The sequence below is a fragment of the Monodelphis domestica genome, chromosome 1, assembly GCF_027887165.1.
Source record: "Monodelphis domestica isolate mMonDom1 chromosome 1, mMonDom1.pri, whole genome shotgun sequence".
NCBI lineage: Eukaryota > Metazoa > Chordata > Mammalia > Didelphimorphia > Didelphidae > Monodelphis > Monodelphis domestica.
In genome coordinates, this window is record NC_077227.1 from 207389627 (window position 1) to 207411697 (window position 22071).

A 22071-nucleotide genomic window follows, 5' to 3' on the forward strand; every position below is an offset into this window, starting at 1 on the left:
AAAGGCTTTTTCTGCATCTATTGAGATAATCATGTGATTTTTGTCAGTTTGCTTGTTAATATGGTCAATTATGTGGATGGTTTTCCTAATATTGACCATCTTTGCATTCCTGGTATGAATCCTGCCTGGTTATAGTGGATGACCCTTGTGATGACTTGCTGGAGTCTTTTTGCTAGTATCTTATTTAAGATTTTTGCATCTATATTTGTCTACCAATTTTTTGTCTACCAATTCTCCCGTTTTTTTTAAAAAAAGATTTTCCTTTCCATTATTGAGAGAAATATTTCTTTTCCTTGCAATTTTTTATGCTTTATAAAAATACTTAGATCATACTTTCTAATTGATAAATCTAATAGCCGTTTTTCCCCTTAAGCCCTTACAATCATAAAAAGAATTAAGAGCTAGGCATTTGGGGTTAAGGGACTTGCTTGGGGTCACACAACCAGGAAGAATCAAGTCAAATTTGAACTCAGGACCTCCTCTCTCCTGGCCTGGCTCTCTATCCACTGAGCCATCTAGCTGTCCCTTCAAATAGACTTGTAAAAGTTTTTATTTACTCATTAGAAATGAACACTGTCGACTACCACTTTGTGGATATCTTTCTTGGTTTTTCTGCTGCCCATTTTTATATCTTTGGTCCATCTCTTCTTTATATTTCTCTTGCAATTTATTAACCTCCACCACTTCAGCTTCCACTTATAGAGATAACTCACCTGACCCCTCTTTTATGTCCAGATGCACATCTCCATGTGTCTACAGACTATCTCCACCCAATTTTCCACTAGGACTTGAAACTCAATATCTAACCCAGAGCTGTTGCCAAAACTTAATGACTTACCATTATTTAAAAAAAAAAGCTAATTACTATTTTAGTAGTATTTACCATGGTTAGACCACATCTGGAGTATTATCTATAGTCTGGGGGCATCAAAACATTATACTACACAAACTCCACATAATTTCAGGGAGAACATTAATAAACTGATGAATGTCTAGGGAAGGAGATCAAGATGGTGAAGGACCCTGAATTCATATTATGTGAAGAACTCTTAACGGAAATGCTGATGGATGTTTCACCTAGAACAGACATGATTTAGTATTTGAAGGACAGTTATACTACTCAAAAGTTCTTTTGGTCAATGTGGCTTTTTTGAATGAAGCTTATTACTGTCCTGTTCAAATCTCTAAGTAATTTCTAAAAGAAAATATCAGATTTCAGCATTAAAATTATAATTCGGACTAGACTTGTTCTTTGGCCAGAAAGGCAGAAATAGGATTAATGGGCAGAAATGGTTCAGCTGGGGAGACTGTTCTCCCAAAGTGGAGGCTTTCAAGTGGAAGTTTGAAGTCACTTGACAGTTTATTAGGTGTGATGCAGAAAGAATTATTTTTCAGGTCGTAGCTGGAATGGATGGGCACTTAGGTCTCTTCCAACTCTGAGAATATGCAGTTTTATGATAACAGGCTCACATTTATATGCTGTTTTAAGATTTTCAGAGCACAACTACTCCATGACAGGACTACTCTTCCCATTTGGGGGCTAAGGAAACAAGTCCCAATGAAATTGCCCGAGACCACAAAGTAATGAAGCTAAGATTTCAATGTAGCTTTCCAGTTTCAGAGCCAGTGGCTTTTCCACCGTGGCCACAGGGACTAGAAGCTCACTCTGAGGTTGATTGGCTGGAGAAAGGCAGGGGTTCTGCGGGGGACCTTAGCAACTTCCACATATTCATTCTATCCGTGGCTTCATCCCATCCCACCGTGGGGCTTTAGATAGAGCTTGAGGTCTGGAGTCAAGTCAGAAAGATGAGTCTTCCTTAATTCAAATCTGGTTGTCTATATCCTTTTCACTACCTGGCTAATTCATCAAGGACATCACTGATAAGAAAGTCTCTATATAAACTAAACATTTGGGGGCAGCTTGGTAACTCACTTATTAGCAGTGTGACCTGGGAAAGTCACTTCAACCCTGTTCGCCTTAGTTTCCTCATCTGTAAAATGATCTGGAGAAGGAAATGGCGCTTTAGCATCTTTGCCAAGAAAATCTTAAATGCAGTCAGGAAGAGTCGAAAGAGGATGAAACTATCACTTGGCTCCTGTCTTGCACTCCCTCCCTCCCCTCAGGTCTTAGGACCTTCCCACTTGTTGACTCCGCCTACAGCCCACCCCCTACCCCCTCCCGCCCTAGCCGGGCTCATCCTTTCTGCTCTTGGCGGGCTGGCCTCTTGGCGGGAAGGCAGATGGAGCTGAACGGAGTATGGCTGGGGCCCGGGAGTCTCTCCAGGTGAGAAGTTGGGAGGCTGTCAGGAGCTGGTAGCCAGGGGCAGGGAGGTTCTAATTCTGCTCCCCTAGCTGTGTTAACTGGTCTGGACTGGGGACCTCACCTGCTAGTATTTTAAGCGGTTGTTAATTTCATCAGACCTACTCGGAAACTGGTAGTGGTGTAATATTGGGGACATGATATGGGAGAAGGGGGGCTGTGAGAGACAGCTGTGCTGAGGGCTTGTTAAATGCAGTCTGCATACTCCGCCTTAAGGAAACCCACCATCAACTTTCGAGTTGTTATATGTTATATAGCTCAAACCTTTTAAGGACTTTGTGGGGAAGACTGGAGTCTAACTTTCCTTTCTTATTGAACTAAACAGGTGAATGAACCTAAAAGCCCTCAGGGTGGAATTGGTTTAACTAGGACACCCAAAAAGACTATAATTTTACAGAAGCAAGTTCGAGTACTCCTTCCATTTGTTATCAAAAAGAATAAACAGGGTCAAATGATGAGCCCTCAGAATCTATCAGAAAATAATTCTAACAACGAAGAAAATCCTGAAGTAAAAAGAAAACGCAGAGAACTTGAAACTCCAGAAATAGAAGCTACATTTCCCAAGGAGGAATGCAGTCCACACAAATCATCTTTGGGTCCTCAGACAGAGCAAAGTCTTGGGATACCCGGGAATACTAAAGATGTGTTGGATTTCAGCACTGAAATGCAGAGCAATCAGGATGGAGATGGTGATGAAATTGAAACAGCTGATCTAGTGAGTACCTCAGTTTTATAATTATCTTGTAGGTTTTACCATTTGACTTAGGAAATGAAAATGTTATCGCTTTAAAAATGTGAAATTTTGGTAAAATCATTAAGAATGGCAGAAGCAGTTAATTTTGAATTGAAGTTTGAACAAACCTGTGGGACCTCTGTAGAGGATCTCTTAAGACTTTCTAGATCTAAATCCTATGACTCAGATTCTCAGAGAAGTGACTTAGGCTTCCCACTTCAATTAAGTTTAACTGATAATTTCTTCAAATACTCCATTGCTCTGAAATTACTTTTTATTTTTTATATGATACAGTGAAAGGGATACTTCTACTGTAAGCCATTCATTCAGTAGCTATGTATGGGATCTTGGGCAAGTCAACTGTTAAATGAGGGAGGTGCTGGTGACTATATGATCTTGGAGGTCTTTTTCAGTTTTACATTCTTTAGTTCTAATACTGATCTTTTTTTTTTCATTTTATACTGGTAGCATATCATTTGAAAAATAAATTCATGTATTCATAATGTGTAGCAGGAGTCACCATCCTCTAATGCAAGCATGAAAGAAAAAAATTGTTACCTATTGGATTGTATTGATACTTTGTTTAATTAGTTATTTAACATAACTGGCACTTTGCAAGATTTTCAGAGTTTTACTTATCATTTGGTCCTCACAAAAAAATCTCTTTAAGTAGTTACTATAGGTAGTATTGTTTATATTTTACAGATGAGGGAATTGGGGCTCTGGGAGTTGTTAAATGATTTGCTCAAGCACAGTCATAGCTAACAGATTTCAGAGGCAATATTCAAATCCAGGTCTCACCAAACTCGAAGGCTATTTTTCTTACCAATATACCACATTACCTGAAAAAAAAAAATTTGTAGTATACATACTCTGTGCCAAGCTATGTGTTTGTGTAAGTTCAAAGATAAAATTTGAACCTTCTCTTTAAAATTTTGGATTCCAACAGTGAAGAGAAATCATGTAGGGCAAAAATAAATTTTAAGCTTTTTTTTCCCCCAAGAAAAAAATTTTAAATATTGAAGCACAGAAAAGAAACATTTCAGTTCTCTATATTAAATGAGGTATTAATGCTTTGGTTTTGGAGGTTTGGGTTTTTAATATGACAAATTATGTTGATTATTTTTCTAACGCTGAATAATCCTTACATCCCATGTGTAAGTCCCACTTGATCATAAAGAATGATTTCTTGAATAACTTGCTGTAATTTGATAGGATTTTGTTTAACATTTTCTTTCTTTCTTTTTTTTGTTGTTTAACATTTTCAAGTCAATATTCACTAATGATATTGACCTATAATTTTTTCCCCAGGTTGTCTTTACCTGGTTCAGTTATTTATACTATATTTATTTCATAAAAGGATTCTCTTAATGTTCTTCTCAATTTTTGGGAATAATTTGTGAAATATAGGTACTGGTCTTTAAAAGTTTGGTAGAATTCTCCTGAGAATTCATTAAGTTCAAAAGTTTTTTTTCTGTGACAGTTCCTGTATGACCAAATCAATTTCCTTTTCTGAGCATGAATTATTTAAGATTTCTATCTAGTCTTCTGAAAGGTTGAGTATTTTTATTTTTGAAGCTATTCCTTTATTTCTTTTGTGTTCTCAGTATTGTTAGCATAGTACAGTTCTCTCTCTCTCTGGAGGTAATTAACATTTTTTATCATAGTTCCTTTGGAATTGTCTTGGATCATTGTTTCCAATACAATAGTCTTTCATAGTTGATCATCCTTATTATATTGCTGTAACTGTGTATAATGTTCTTGGCTCTGCTTACTTTACTTTCATTAAGTACATATCAAGGTTTCCAAATTTTTCTGAAAGCTTCTTGTTGGTCATTTCTTACAGTACAGTGAATATACCATCATAATCACATGCCACAGCTTGTTCAGCCATTCCTCAATTGATGAGCATCCCCATAATTTCCAATTCTTTGCCACCACAAAAAGGGCTACTATAAGTATTTTTGTACATAAAGGTCCTTTCCTTTTTTTTTTTTAATCCCTTTGGTATACAGACCTAATAGTATTGCCCTTTGGGTATAGTTCTAAGTTGTTCTTTGTAGTGGTTAGACTAGTTCATAGCTCTATCAACAGTGCTTTAGTGTACCTGTTTTTCTACATACTCTCCAGCATTTGCCATTTTCCTCTTCTGTCATGTTCGCCAATATGATAGATGTGAGGCACTATCTTAGAGTTGTTTTAATTTGCATATCTATTTATTAGTGATTTAGAGCATTTTTCCCAATTCAACTATTGATAGCTTTGATTTGTTCTTCTGAAAACTGCCTATTCAATCAGGGACTTCCGGGTAAACATGGCAGCAGTCTAGATGCAGGACTTTTCCTCTCCTCACCACCTACCTATCAATATAGACTACCTCAAAAAGCGGAAAACCCCCCCAAATTGGGGGTAGCTGGATAGCTCAGTGGATTGAGAGCCAGGCCTAGAGATGGGAGGTCCTAGGTTCAAATCTGGCCTCAGCCACTTCCCAGCTGTGTGACCCTGGGCAAATCACTTGACCCCCATTGCCTAACCCTTACCATTCTTCTGCCTTGGAGCCAATACACAGTATTGACTCCAAGATGGAAGGTAAGGGTTAAAAACAACAACAACAACAAAAAAAACTCACCCCAAATTCATATGAATGAAGGGACTCTACAATAGGGCACAGCATTGAAGGTATGTGGGATCTGGGAATTTCCACACCATAAGGGGGTGAAAAAGCTTCCACCAAAATGCGAACTGATCCACCCTCCCCCACCCCACCTATGGAGCCAGAGTCAGAGCCAGCGTGCTAGAATCAGTGAGTGAGTGAGGGGCACTTCTAGGTCCTTGGCAGCTGACTAAGACCACCAAAGACCTACTCCTGAGAGCAGCTAAACCTGAAACCCCAGTAGGCTGAAGAGCATAGACCCTGGGTGCCCACTGGGAGATAGCACCGAGAAGGGCAGCAAACAGAAGAAGCTGCAGACTCTAGAGCTTGCCTCAGGCAAAATCCTTTCTCCTTAGCTCCATACACAGATAGCCTGTCCTCACTCAGATTTCTGACTGGAAAGGGAAGGAAAAACAACCATAGTGATGGCAAACAGTAACCAGGAACCACTTCCCAACACCAACAAAAACAAGAAGAAGGCATTGGCCCTGGATAATTTTTATGGAGGAAAAATGCAGACTACAGAGGAAATAGCAGAAGAGGAAATCTAAATAAATATGCTAAAATCTTCCCCCCCAAAAATGGAAAATAGCCACAAGCTCTTGAAGAATTTAAATTGGAGCTTACCAAAAAGATGGAAGCCTTCTGGCAATAAAAGTGGTAAATAGTTCAAAAAGAAAATAACAGTTTAAAGAACAAGAACTCCCAAATGGAAGCCATGAAAAGCAGGATAGACCAAACCGAAAAGGAAAATCAAAAGATTATAGCAGAAAATCAAAAGATGATAGCAGAAGACCAGGCCTTAACAACCAGAATTGGGCAATTGGAAACCAATGATCTTGCAAAAGAGCAAGAATTAATGAAGCAAAGACAAAAGATTGACAAAATAGAAGAATACATAAAAATATCTCATTGATAAGATGACGGATCATGAAAACAGATCACGGAGAGACAATTTGAGAATCATTGGTCTACCTGAAAACCCAGAAATAAACAAATCTTGATATCATACTACAAGAAATTATCCAAGAAAATTGCCCTGATGTTCTTGAACAAGAGGGAAAAATAGACATTGAAAGAGTTCATAGAACACCCTCTACAATAAATCCTCAAAAGACAATGCCCAGGAATGTTATTGCCAAATTCAAGAGCTTCCAAGCTAAGGAGAAAAATTTTACAAGAAGCCAAAAAGCGACAATTCAGATATCAAGGAGCACCAATCAGGGTAACACAAGATCTGGCAAATTCCACACTAAAGGATCACAAGGCTTGGAATATGATATTCAGAAAGGTAAGAGAATTGGGTCTTCAACCAAGGATCACTTACCCATCAAAACTGACTATATACTTCCAGGGGAAAGTTGGGCATTCAACAAAATAGAAGATTTCCAAGTATTTGTATAGAAAATACCAGAACTAAGTGGAAAATTTGATATCCAAATACTAAAATCAAGAGAAATATGAAAAGGTAAATAAGAAAGCGAGGGAAAAGGGGGAAAATGTTTTTTTTTAAATTCAAACTTTCTTCTTTAAGGGCTTCAATAAGATCAAATTGTTAATATATGGGAAAATGTTATTTGTAACTCAAAAATTATATTCATTATAGTAATTAGAAGAATCATTCACAGGAACAGATTGGGGTAATAAGTGGCTTAAGATGATATGCAAAAATAAGAAAAAGGGAGGGGGGAATCAAAGATGGCACCAAGAGAAACAGAGAGGCACATGGGAAGGGGAGGGGAAGAATACTATTATAAGAAGGAGACGAAGAGAGTGATAATAGGTAATACCTAAACCTTACTCTCAGTGAAACCAATTCTGAGAGGGAAGAGCATCTAGATACATTGGGGTATCAAATTCTGTCTTACCCTATAGGGAAAGTGAGAAGGGAAAACTAAAGGGGAAAGGGGGGAGGGGGGAGGGAGTAGAAAAAGGGAGGGAAATAGAGGGGGCAGGGAACTTAACATACCCTAAAAAATAATAATAAGGGAATAAAAAGGGAGGGGGCATAAAGGGAAGCATATTAAGGGAGGGCATTAGGGGGATTGATTAAAAATAAACCACTGGTTTAAGAAGATATAGCAAAAGAAGAAAGAACTGAACTAGGAGGAGAGGATATCAAAATTCCGGGGAATAGACAAGTGGCAATCATAACTTTGAATGTGAATGGGATGAACTCACCACCCACAAAATGAAAACAAATACCAGAGTGTTTTAGAAATCAAAATCCTACCATATGTTGTCTACAAGAAACACACATGAGGCAGGTAGACACTCACAAGGTTAGAATTAAGGGTTGGAGTAAAATTTATTGGGCCTTAACTGATAGAAAGAAGGCAGGAGTTGCAATGATGATATCTGACAAAGTTAAAGTGAAAACTGCCTATTTATATCCTTTGACCATTTATCAATTGAGGAATAACTTATATTTTTATAAATTTGGCCCAGTTCCCTATATATTTGAGAAATGAGACCTTTATTAGAGAACACTCCCTCTCCAGTTTCCTGCTTTCTTTTTAATTTTGATTGGATTGGTTTTGTTTGTGCAAAACCTTTTACATTTCATGTAATCAAAACTTTCTTTTTTTGTGATCTTCTCTATTTCATCTTTGTTCACAAACTTCAATTATACATAGATCTGATATTTTCCATGCTCTCCTAATTTATTTTATTATATCAACTTTATGTCTAAATCATGTGCCTATTTTGACTTCTCTTATATGATGTGAGAAATTGGTCTATGCTTAGTTTCTGCAAAGCTGCTTTCCAGTTTTCCCTGAAGTTTTTGTGAGAAATGAGTTCTTATCCTAAGTGCTTTTTTTTGGTTTATCAAACACTAGGATATTTTGGTTATTTACTTTTATATGTTGTATACTTAATCCATTTCACTAATCAACACTATTTCTAAGCCAGTATTAATTTGATGATTACCACTTTGAAGTATAGTTTGATATCTGGTACTGCTAGGTTTGCTTTTTAAAAAAAAATTGATTCCCTTGATATTCTTGAACTTTTTATTTGTGTGTGTGTGTGTTTTAAAAGGAAATAAAATCCTATCATTACTATATTGGTAATTCTGAAAAAAAATTTCATTAATAGATTTTTGAATAGAAATGAATAGCCTATGGTCTGCTAAAAAACCTTTTATACCTTAATGAAGAAAAACCAGTTCAGCTTGAAGAATCCTTTATTATAGATACTTTCATTCCTTTTTAGTAGTTTTAAAGTAAATTCTCATTCAGATTGAAAAGTGCTTTAGAGTAAAAAAACAAAACCCTTATGACAAATCAAGTAAAATAAATTTCTCCTTTGGACATATTTTTTAAAAATCTCAATCTGTACTAAGTACATTACCTCTATCAGGAGATAGGTAGCATGTCTAATTTTGAGTTCTAGAAATTTGTGGTTGATTATGTGTTGTTCATAGTTTTTAAGTTTTTTCAAAGTTGTTTGTCTATTGCTTTTGTTGTATAAATTGTTCTCCTGATTCTTCTCCCTTCACTTTGTATTTGTTCATACAAGTCTTCACATGCTATTTACATATAAGTACCATAAATTATTAAGCCATTTCCCAATTGATGGGCATCCCCTCAGCTTCCAAAAAGAGTAGCAGTAAATATTTTGGTGTGTGTGTATATATATATATATATATATATATATAGTGACCGCAAAAATATGGGTTCAAGACTTTGGATTGGCAAAGCATAAAGATAATTTTTAGTGTCTTGATTTAAAATAAAAAATAAGTGGTCGCCATGGGAAAAATTCCCAAATATGAAAATACCCAAGTCAGCTGGATTTTATGGAGATTTTAATTAATATAAATGAAGAAATTAAGGGAAGGGAGAGAGACAGAGTAAGAAGTAATATAGGAAGGCTAGGGCCTAGGCCTTTCTTTTAAGAGAGAAAACTAAGTCAGTCTTTAATCACTCACCACAAGATTGTCCCAATCAAAACTCTAGTGTTCAGAGAGACCCTCCAGTTCACCTCCTGAGCTCAACTAAATTCAGCCACCCAGAGAACCCAGCTCTCAGTTCTTGACCTCCTTTTAAAGAGAATTTTCTCTTATGTCACCTCCTCTAAATTTTCACATCTACCAATCACAGTAGATGTTTTCCACAAGACTGACCATTCTTAATTCACATCTTCTTTTGTTAATCACCTTCTCTGGGTAGACTAAAACTTCACACCTCTTTTGTTAAACTTGCCTTTTGTTTGCCTGCTGTTTTAGTGATTAATTCTACCTTCATAGGTACTTAGCACCCTTTTGTATTAGATCTAAAAATAGACCTAGCTTAAGGGCTTTTGCCTCACTATAAGTATGAGTTAAGTACTTTTATTGTTCACTAAGGAGTTTTACAACTTTATCTTCCCCTAAAGTATGCCTAAGTATGGGTGGAGTAATGTTAGAGTTCTCACATACATTCCTGACTAAGTACCTCAATTCTTTAAAAGGGAATAGCCTTAACCAAATGTTCTAAGGTAGAGTCTAAGAAATTTTAAGATTCACAATATATATACACACACTCTTCTTTCTTTGTATTATCTCTGGGTCAAAGAAGGATTTTAGTTTAATAGCTTTTGGAGCATAGTTCCAAATTGCTTTCCACAATGGCAGAATCATTTCATAGTTCTATGTGTCATATTACCTGACATGTGCAAAGAGGCATTTAATAAATGCTTACTGTATAATCTTTTAAACAACAATATGGCTATAGAAGGCTCCCTTTTGGCTCTAGGGAGTTTGTATGTTCTCTGTTAACTTGATCAAATTAGGCCTCAATGATATAAAAATTTAACATTATCACTTGTTACTGGAACTCACATGAAGATAAAATAGAGAGAAGATGCTAGATAAACTTGAAAAATTAGGAGTTTTTGTCCAAATCCTTCTCTTTCCACAAATTTGGAAGCTTCTGGATAGCAGGGACCTTGCCTTATTTACTCGTCTCCCTCAGTTTTGGGATTTTGGGGATTTTTGGCATTATACATAGTAAGTACTTAAAAATTTAGTAAGTTGAATTATCTACATGCTGTATACCTAGGATGTTTAAAGTTATAATGGTGATAGGCCACAGTTAAGGGTGGGTTTTGCCTTTTACAAAGCACTTTCTTTGTAACAATTCAATTCAGCACATATTTTTTAGCAAAGTTGCTCCACATGTTGGGGACAGAAAGACAGCCTTTAAAAGGAGTTTACAGTTTAATAGTGAGGACCTGAGATACATGTTAATATAGCTTAATGTTAGAAAACTGTGAGAGGCATGAAATGCTGGCTTGGAAAGGATCTCTTCTATTTGGAGAGATTTGGGAGGGCCTCGTGGAAGAGGTAATATTTGATCTAGACCATATATACACATATCTGTGTGAGTGTGGGTATATTGTACTCCTGGTTAGAGTGTAAGCTCATTGACTTCCCTTCTTTGTCTTTGTATTCTTAGTAATAGCAGAGTGCCTGGCACATAGGAGGTGTTTCATTAATGCTTGTTAATTAGCTCATTGTTTTTCTAAATAATGTGTGATGTTTCTTTAGCCAAAAGGCATTTTAGAAAGAGCTGACATAGCATTTTCCCCTTTTACTATATTTCCTTCCATTAAAGTTATAAATGCAACTAACTAGTAAAGTGAATTAGTTTGTAAATTTAATATTCTTTTTAACCCTCACTTTCTGTCTTAGAATAGATACTAAGTATCGTTTCCAAGGCAGAACAACAGTATGCTAGATTTTGGGGTCAAGTAACTTGTGAAAGGTTACACAGCTGAGAAGTGTCAAATTTGAACACAGGCCTGGCTCTCTGTGATCCACATAGCTGCCCAAATTTCGTCTTTGTTAACAGTTTTCAGGACACTTCACACTGTTTTGGAAATCCACTGAAACCTTTTCAAGAATAAAGATGCAATGAAACATTTCATGGAATTGTCAAGATTGAGATAAGACAATATCTTGACTGCTTGGAAATTTCCTTGTATACAGAATTGAATGAGTGGAAGGTGATGTTCAAAGATGTGGTGACCTATGTGGAATTAAGTCCTGTCTATAAAGTGCTGTGGTTGAGAACTGTACATATGTTATTTTTTTTCCATAGGATGGTTCAACAGAACTATCAGCTTATGAAAAGAAGAGACTAAAAAACATATCGGAAAATGCTGATTTTTTTGCTTCACTTCACCTGGTAGAGGTTTGTATAGATTCTCAATTTAACTAGAAAATACTCAAATTCTACACTATTGCAAAATGACTACTCTATTAATGTAATTTTATGCCATCCTCCCTTAAATAGTGAGAGAGGAGGATAAGATATGCCAAGAGACGTAAGGTTTGGGCTTACCGGGAGGAAACTGTCTTCCGGTTAGGACATCTTAAGATAGGGAGGAAAACCTATGTTCAAGGTTGTGTTGTTACAGTAACTCTTCTACAGTGCTTTGCCTAGAGGCTTGTACAATCTTTTTTTAATGACAACAAAATGGCCACAGAAGGTTATTCCCTTCTCTCCTTTGATTCCAGGACAATCTATAGATTGCCATATTTGGATAAGGGGTGGGGGGATGTTCCTTATGGACAATGGATATAATTTAGCCAAAGTATTCTTTAAGCCTGGGTAGAGCATTCTCTCTAGATTGCATATCTCATCAAGCCCTTCTGCTCACTTCTCTAGCTCTACTCTTATTATAGTAAGACTAGGACATCATACCTCACTTCTGGATTTTCCTTGCCTCATAGAATAAGGGGTGCACTTTGGCTTTCAAGTGGGTATGTCATTGTCCTTAATGGATACACATGCTAAAGCTGATCTTAACTCTTAGACAAAGACTTTTTTTTTCTTTAATAAATAAGGTTCTCCAGGTAACTGATCTAGTGATCTCTTTTAGCCAATCTTTTGGAAGTTAATTTTGTTGGTGGGATGGGTGGATGGGTGTTACTTGGAACTTTTTTCTTCTTCCATTTATACTTGTAGATCCTCTAGCCATTTTAATTCCTCAGCTGCACATAACAAGAAGAAATGTGTTCCAGAGTAGGTGTACAAATTAAATTATATCTCGTAATAATAAAAATATTACATTTTATGAGGTTCATTAAGGATTATTAGAAATCAAGGAATAAAGAAAATGCACAATAATAACCATGTGCCCATGGCTGAGTAGCCAATTCAGAATCCTTGTGCTTAGCTTACTTACTACATCATTGCAATGGAATGGAAGAGAGAGGGAGGTGTTATTGCCAGTTAAATACCAATTGTCATCTCGCCAACCTGGGGACTCAGGTGAAATTATAGGGAATTCTGGGAAACACCAAGGACTTCTGGGGATTGAAGTCTGGGGTTCAAAATCTCTATTTTTACACAGGGTGACATGTTTTGTGGAGATATTTCATGGTGTAGTGTTCCAAGAACAGAGATTTTACACAATTAATGGCATCAGTATTAATAAGTACAATCTGGAGTTTGATTTTTAGGGAATTTATTGATTTCTTTAAATGAAAGCTTCTAAATACAGTTTCCAATTGTATTTAAATGTTTGATAAGAAATAATCAATTACTTAGAATGTATGTGAGGGATGGTTGAGTGGTTTGAAAGGCAAAATTGAAGCTAAATAGATAGCCATTGCCAAGTGAAGATCAGAAATCATTTTTGAAAAAGATCAGATAAAGCATTTCTATAGAAGCTATACTTTTAATCTATAAGTCAGTTGAAGATATTAGATTTATGAAAGCTTGATTAACAAAACTTTTCAGCAAAATATATCTTCTTTAGACTCAGGTGATTCCAATAAATGGTAGAATCTTAGAGTAGCTTTGTAGTGTATTATTAGAAAATAAATACAGTTAACAAGGCAGAATGAATAACATCATAATTATAAAGATACATGTTTTTAATCCCTCTTTGGGTATTGTTCCTTGAGAACAGTATCATGACATAAACATTTTTATCTCTCGGTTCCACTTTTACACATTTAGTAACTATTAGTTGAATGGAAGGAAGGAACTAAGCATTTAGTAAGTATCTACTATGTGCCAGGCACTGTTCTAAGCACTTTACAGTTATCTTTCTTACTTGAACCTCACAACAACCCTGGGAGGTGTAGAAGCTATCATTAAACCTATTTTAGAATGAAAAAGACTGAGGCAGACAGATTAAGTGAATTACCCTGTATCACAGTTAGGAAGTTTGTCTGAAGCTAGGTTTGAACTCAGGCCTCCCTGACTTCAGTTCCAGCTCTCTCTCCTCTGTTCCCACAAGTGCTTCTATTCAGATCACTTTACCTCTGTCAGATTCTTCATACTGACCTCACATGATTATTATGAGAAAAACACTTTTTAAACTATATCTATCAAACAAGTATTACTGTAAAAATGTGTATATGGTAGAGTATATTAATATTTTCACATATGTATTTTGGATATTTTACAGACAGCTGCAAGGTTACGTGAAATGATTACAAAAAGGCCTTCTCATGGAATCAAGAGGTAAAATAATATTTAGATCTGTGATTCTTAGAATCTGGCATGTTGTAGAATATATAGGTAGAAGACTTGAGAAAGTAACATCAGACTGGAAATTCTAGAACTGAGTTGAAGTACATGGAGGATCCTATGGGAAAGTCATACTTGGAGAGGCAGTGTGTTGCAGTAGAATGAGCAACTGATTTGGAGTCAGGACCTAGATTCAAATCCTATCTCTGTCAGCTCTTATCATCTTATATTTGTGCTACAGCAGTAATCAAATTGATTTCTCTGCTATGTCTTTGCCCTTTGCATTCTACCTATACAGCTGTCAGATAGACATTCCTAAAGTAAAATCTGACCTTGTCATTCTCATAATCAAAAAACTTTAGTGATACTTTGTTGCTTCTGGGAAATAAAAAAAGCTCCTCTGTTTGGTATTTAAAAACTTTCCAATCTGGGCCCAGTCTAGGAGAGAGGTGGTACTATGGAAAGAGCTTTAGATTTAAAGTCAGAAAACTTGGGTTTTTTTCAAGCCTTTGCACCTTAATACCTGAGTGATTTTGGTCAAGTTTCTTGAGAGACTTGGATTATATGACCACTAAGTTTCCTTCCACCTCTAAATCTATGATCTATGATCCTGTTGGTCCAAACTCCCACTCACCTGTTCTCCATTCTACCAAAACTAATTTACTTCCTGTTCCCTGAATTTGCCATTCCATCTTCCAGTTCTAAGCTTTGGCACCAATTGTCCCTCCAAGCCTGGGATATTTTCTGTCTTTACCTCTGTCTCTTGGAATGAATAAAGAGCCACCTTACTGATACCTTAAATTGTTAGCACTTTACCTCCTGTTCTTCCTGATGCTCTTCTCAATTACTTTGTTTAAACTTTTATCGCAATATATCTAGTTTCTCTTCAGTAGTATATAAGCTGCTAGTCCAAGATCTATTTTCATTTTTTTCTCAGTATTTGTAGCATAGTACTTGGATGATAAAATGTTTTTGAATTGAAAGAGATCATAGAGGGTGGGATACAGCATGCAAGTAGTTAAAGGATCCTCATTATCTAAGGATATATGTTCCATTATGCATTATATAAGGATAACTGGTACCCAAAAAAGGTAAGCATTTAAAGTAAATTTGCATAAAATAGGAACCCATATTTTATAGTAAATAAGTGGGAAAAATATTTTGATTGGAACTTGATCTTGAAAAGTGAAACTAAAGTTTTTGAAAATAAGATTTTAATTTTGTATTTAATAAAATTTATGTGACAACTGCAAGTATTCACCAATTTTCACATTACAGAATGAACCAAATATTGACATTTTGGGTGTACTTTTGCCAACAAAATTATATGATAGCATGGTAGAATGTCTTTTATCTTTGATATTAGCAGCAGGATAATAGGAATGTTATTGTTACAAAAATAATCAAGGGCTTCATAAATTTCCCAAGGGTGTCTCTCTCTCTCTCTCTCTCCCCTACCTCCCTCTTATTCTTTTTTAATAAAATATATTTTCCCCTGATTCCTTCCCTCTACCTCCTTCTAGATACTTCCTAGCTGAATGACCCTGAGCAAGTCACTTAACTCCAACTGACTAGTCCTTGTCCCTCTTCTGTTTTAGAATTCAGACTAAGACAGAAGGTAAGGGTTTAAAAAAAAAAGGAGTACAAGAGTCTTTTGAAAATACTCTGCTAAAATATCAGTAAAATATTTCTATAGAATTCCTCTATGCTACCATTCTGGAAACCCATCAGAAAGGGAAATAAGATTATTCTCATCTGACCTTCCTAATAATAAGATTTTTTGCCAGGAACTGAAATCAAGTTCCCTGACCTTCAGTTTGTAGCTTCATCCTCCTTTTGTTTTTGAAAAATAGAGTCAACATTTCCCCTTCTCAATTCCTGTGATATTTTTTTTGTTAACAAAGATAACTAACTGGCAGTGAGTAGCATCCATATCTGCTAATTCTGTTTCCCAGGGTAAGTTCATCTGATTCAGGCAAGTTTACATTCATCTCAGGAAGCTAGGCACCCCCTTACTATCTAATTACTTATCTTGGATATCAGTTTCTGAATAGTCATTTTTGGTTTGCCCTTTCTTCTCTATAAAGAGCGTTCTCATCTGCAGAAAAAAGCAATAGCAAACAATATAAAGAATCGAACACCTCTGTCCATTCTCTGATTATCTTGGTCCCATCCTCTCAGCATCACTTTTCCCCCTTTGACCTTTTTCTTTTTCTTTTTTTAAACCCATACCTTCTGTCTTAGTTCTAAGGCAGAAGAGTGGTAAGGGCTAGGCAATGAGGGTCAAATGACTTGCCCAGGGAAATGTCTTGAGGTCAGATCTGAACCCAGGACCTCCCATCTCTGGGTCTGCCTCTCAATCCACTGAGCCACCCAGATGCCCCACCTTTGACCTTTTCTCTTCTTTTTCTGATATGCTTAAAAAAAAAAAAGAAAAACAATTTTCTATGTCCTTAGCTTTCTTCTCTAGCTTTAGTTTATCATGAGCTTAAGCATGCTTAACAGTCTTCTTTTTTTTTTTAAGACCCTTACCTTCCATCGTAGAATTGATACTAAGTGTTGGTTCTAAGGCAGAAGAATAGTAAAAGCTAGACAAAAGGGAATTAAGTGACTTACTCAGGGTCACACAACTAGGAAGTTCTGAGGCCAGATTTGAACCCAGGATTTATTTGCTGTCCTGGCTCTCTATCCACTGAGCCATTTATCTGCCCCACTGCTTGACATTCTTAAAGGACTTTCCCACGTTTTTATATTTATCTAGTTATCTGCCTTTTCTTCTATCTGTTGTACTTAAAAAAAATCTAGGGTGATGAATTCCCTCTGCATCCTTATGAAGAGGGGAAGAGAATAAGCACTTTATATATAATACCTACTCCTACTACCTCATCTAGTTCTAGAAGACTTTATTTCTCACTGGACTCTTTGGGACTGAATGACATGTGGATGAGTCCAGTTGCATTCATACCATTAGAAAAACAAAAACATTGTTCTATGGATATGCATTCTGTAGCTTTTCATTAGAGAATAATCTTCTTGATTTCTGTACTGACAAATAGAGTCCTTTTATTTATTTTTGTGGTTTTTGTTCCAGTCATGGAAATTAAATTCATAGTTGTTAGAGTTGATTGTAGTGCTCTCTCTCACTTTGGTAATAGTAAAGTAATTGACCTATATGCTATAAATTAACATGGGCTTTTCATTCCTTTAGAAAGAAGCCAGTGAAGGCAGAAGATGATATTGTGTGTCGAAGATCCATGAGGTTATTAAAAGTAGATCCATCAGGAGTCCCCTTGCCAGATCCTTCACCACAGCCTGAATCAGTGGTTGAACAAAATGTAAGAGTAACAGTGCAAATATAATACAATAACTAAAAAAAAGAATCTTAAAACTCTTAGGTTTTTGAAACTCTTAGGGTAATGAAAATACCATTAATTCAGAATTAACTAATGTGGACTGTATTAAATTTGAATTTGTATTAGATGAAATGAGGTTTATACCTCATTTTAGTTAACTTTAGAAGGCTCACAAAGGAAATGAATTCTGAATATATATTATATAAATAAATCCTTATTCTCTTTCCTCCCCTTTTCTCTAACAGTTGCTTTTAAATGCTACATAATAGCGTGGGAGTGATTTAAAATATATACATGACAGATAGATGCCAGGCACGGTGACAGATACCTGTAATCCCTTGCCACTGAGGAGGATGTGACTGGTGGGTTGCTTGAGCTCATTTGTTCTGAGATGGAATAGTACTAAAGCCAATTGGATGTCTGCACTGTCTGACTCCAAAGTGGTGATTCTGGGAGATGGATTGGGGATACTAAATTTCCTAGAGAGGAATGAACCAGCCTAAGTTGGTCTGAACAAATCAAAGTTTCCATGTTGATAAACAGTGGGACTGGGCCCATGAGTGTGACTGTTGTACTTCCAGCATGGGTAAGATAGGGAGATGCCCTATATGCAAAGGAAAACAAATAAAAAAGAAAGAAAATTAAAAAATATATAGATAGGGAAGCTGATATTAATTCCAACTGCCCTTATGAATCCAAAATTATTTTTAACAAGAAATGTCAGAAAATGTCTTTTGAATCACAAAGTTGATTTCTCCTGAACTAACATTGTTAGTAATCCAAGATTGCAAACTAAGCTGAATGGCAAGGAGAGAGATAAGAAAGGTCTAGGGAATCAAAGAGGGGATGAAATAGAAGGGAACACAGAGGGAAAGAAGATTGAAGAGAAAGAGTATAGGAGAGAGAAGGAAAGAGAATCTGTTTTGTTATGATACATTTATGAATATTAGAATAAAAAGATAAAAGCTCTTGCTACTTTGTTTTTCCTTATGGATACCAATGTATAATTTTAAAAACGGTAATGTCATATAGAGTGAATAGACTATATATGTTTTGTCTCTTACCTGAATGGTAAACTTTTGCCTGTAAAAAGAAAATTAAGGGCTCTTCATAATAAGGTGGTAGTGACATTCTCTCCCACGTTTATCTTTTCAATGTCATAGACATTTTTCTGTTCTTAGCTTTTGGCTCAAAACACATTTCTAAATTGGAAAGGGATTCTATTATAAGGAAACTAACTACTTTGGTAGTTTTAATTTCACTAGACATTATAAACTTAAAATGCTTTGTAACCATTTGATAAATATTTATTGAATTTGATTTTCCAGATGCTCCACAGAAGTTGATATAGCTTATGTGATTTTTTACTCTTAAGAAGATTTACTCTTAAGAAGTAGCTTGTATTTAAAAAATATGTTATTTGATTCTTTTATTTTCTGTAACTTTCAGCAAGAGACAAGCTTCATTAAGATGATGTACTGATGGCTAAACAAAGGGATGTGTATTAGTGGCCATTATATAAAAGTTTTTAAAGCCCCAAAGAAAACCTTGTTTCTTTTTTTTTTTCTAACAGTCTCGCTTACCTCCTGGGCCTTTGGAAATGATACCGGAAAATCAGAATGGGGAAAATGAAATGTTTAAAGGACTTTTGCAGATGTGGATGAAAATAAGCCAGGTATCGTTTTCAGAACTTTTAACTGTGGTTTTTAATATCTGTTAAAGAAGTTGGAATAAATTCATCATCTTATTGCTCTGATTTCTCTCTAATATTGCAGCCAAGAAATAAGAGTATTAAGAAGTTATCTAGTATGAAAAGGTAAATTTATCTTTTTTAATTTAATATTTTAAATTTAAGTATTTTTCCATGGTTGCATGATTCATATTCTTTTCCTTCCTTTTTCCCCTCCCCTCTCCCAGAGCCAACAAGCAATTCCACTGGGTTATACATGTATTATCACTCAATATCTATTTCCATATTATTCATTTTTGTAATAATCTTATAAGGTAAATGTGTGAATTTTAAAACTACTCCACCCTACTCAGACCATACTTTAGAGGATTTGATTTAGCTATTTCCTGATTTGTAACAATGGAGATACTTAGTTTAACAGAATCAAGTCTTGGGAACTCTACATTTCTCCATCCTACTTAGTTTAACAAGGTCAGGAATGTCTGCACCATACTCAAGGATTAAGTATTTGAGAAAATGGCCTTCAACAGAAATGTGCAGAAACAGCAGACAGACTCCTGGGCTGTCCTAAATAAAGCTAAGGTAACATTGGTACAGATGAGATGCAGGAAAGTGACGTAAAACCATCTATATAGGGCAAGTCACTTGCTCTCTTAGGCCTCTTTTCCTGGAGAGGCGTGTCTGGCTGGCAGCATGCTAAGCGTTCCGACATCTTGTCGTGGTGGCAGCTATTTGTCAGGGTTTTGGCAATGAGTTTGCCCTTGAGCTAATTCAGGTTCAGGCATCTTGGCTGAGCCCTCTTGGAGTTCATGCTGATTCCTTCCTCTTTTTCTCCAAAACCTTACCTTCTGAAGCCTCTAATCTTGGTGGGAGAAATCCTACACCCTTTTCCTTCTCCCTTCTTCTTAAATTACTTTCCACTATGTTAATTAAATCACCATAAATTTCCAGATTGACTTGGGTAAAATTTTTTTTGTTGTTGTTATTTGGGATTATCCATGGTGGCCAATAATATAGTTTAGGTCACAACACTAAAATTATCCTTTACAGTTTTGGCTGACCACATCGGTTGTGACGAAATACCCTCAATCTTCTTAACTTTCCTAAACCTTTTCTGTACTGTCACTATCCCTAAGTTCAGCTTTTAATAGCTTATTTTGATCAGCTGTAGAGGTAAGTGATTTTTTTTTTAAATCCAAAGTGGCAGGCCTGGGAAAGCTGTTTAGCTACGAATCCCCTTTCCCTCAGGCAACAACTGCCTAGATTACTCTTAATTAGGAGTGAAGGGGAGCTAAATAGAGTTCTGGCCTTGTCCTGCTCCTCACGTGTTTTGTGAAGCCCGATAGAAAAATAATTTATATTTATATATATATATATATATATATATATATATATATATATATATATATATATATAAATGAATACTACATTCTTCAACATTTATATGGTGGTTGAAGAATTAGGGACATTGAGGAATTCAGCATACCTCCAATTTTTTATATCATTAGGTAATGTCATTTTTGTACTCCTAAGTACTGTGTTTAGAGATGCTAACATAAAACAATTATTTGAAGCTGAAATTAAAAAAAAAACCACGCAAAATTACGAAGCTAAAATACAAGAAATTATGTAAGAATCTGAAGCTAAAATATAAAAGATTATGCAAAAATCTGAAAAAAATAATTTTTTTGCTTTAAATATGAATAGAAATATTTTTAAATTTAGAATTAATTGTTCTTTTCAGATATAAAGCTAGTTTGAGTGGCATGGTCATTAATGAAGCTAATATTTGCAAAGTTACCAAGACCAGAATATGCTCTTTGGCTATTCATCCATCAGAAACTAGGACACTGGTGGCAGCTGGGGACAAGATTGGTCAAGTTGGACTGTGGGATTTGGTAAGCTATTTCATATTTGAAAATGATAAAGTAGAATCTGGAAAATTCCCTATACTTATGTGTTATGAATATTATTTAAAATTCATAATTGGATTTTATGATTACAAGTTGCATTATTCAGATCTCAGAGCTTAAATTCTTTTTCTTTGAGCCTCACTGTTATTTTGACACTGATGCAGTGCACAAAGCAGTGGATTTGAGGTCAAAGGACTTGGGTTAAAAGCCAGGGTGGCTATTTGCTATCTTTGTTACATTGGGCAAATAGTGTCATATGTCTTGGCATAAGTATCCTTTTAAAAAGAGGGGATTGGACTAAATGAGCTATAAGGTTCTTTTCAATTCTGGAACATCATCAGTGAATTGGATAATAGCATCATATAAAAGGATTGATTAAGTATTTGTAAGATATTTTGAAACTAGAAATAATATTATTTGTAAACAAGTGTTTGTATTTTTCTTAGAATATGGTATAATAGTGGTAATCTCTCGGTGACCGAGAATGACAATTGTCTTTGTGCATTATCATCTATGTACCCTCATGTGGCTTTGAAGTCCAAAGACTGAGGCGCAGAGTTTGTGGCACATGGGGCATGGGACGCCAGTTGTTACGGGAGGTGCGGTTGTGGCCTGGTGTCGGTGTTCACGCGCAGCGGCAAGACGTCGACGTCGCTCATCTTCAAAGGTGGCGGCGGCATGGTTAATGTGGGGTTGCCAGCTGCTTCTGTCAGAGGCAGCAAGTTCTAGTTGCTTTGGTGTAATGCCAGCCCACTTCAAGTTGGACTTTAGCTGATCCTTGAATCTTTTCTTTGGTTGACCTTGTTTCCTGAGTCCAGCTGACAGTTCACCATAGAATACCTGTCTTGGTATTCGCTGTGGGTCCATGCGGATGATGTGTCCAGACCATCGTAGCTGGGTTTTGAGGAACATGACTTTGATGCTGGTGGAGTTGGCTC

General features: G+C 36.0%; 1 protein-coding gene across 3 annotated transcripts in view; it reads left to right on the forward strand.

Annotated features, from left to right (window-relative positions):
- The window catches only part of WDR76 (WD repeat domain 76), a 55939-nt gene that overhangs the window by 7861 nt on the left and 26007 nt on the right, over positions 1–22071 (forward strand). For 2 of the 3 annotated variants that reach the window (XM_007472452.2, XM_007472453.3), the window contains exons 2-8: positions 2646–3035; positions 11793–11885; positions 14116–14171; positions 17386–17512; positions 19104–19205; positions 19306–19346; positions 20965–21118. In XM_007472452.2, the coding sequence (XP_007472514.2) occupies positions 2772–3035; positions 11793–11885; positions 14116–14171; positions 17386–17512; positions 19104–19205; positions 19306–19346; positions 20965–21118 (837 nt within the window). In that variant the 5' untranslated portion in view covers positions 2646–2771. Of the gene's footprint in view, positions 1–2150; positions 2285–2645; positions 3036–11792; positions 11886–14115; positions 14172–17385; positions 17513–19103; positions 19206–19305; positions 19347–20964; positions 21119–22071 lie in introns of those variants that run through there. The other variant, XM_007472451.3, reaches the window with a different exon arrangement.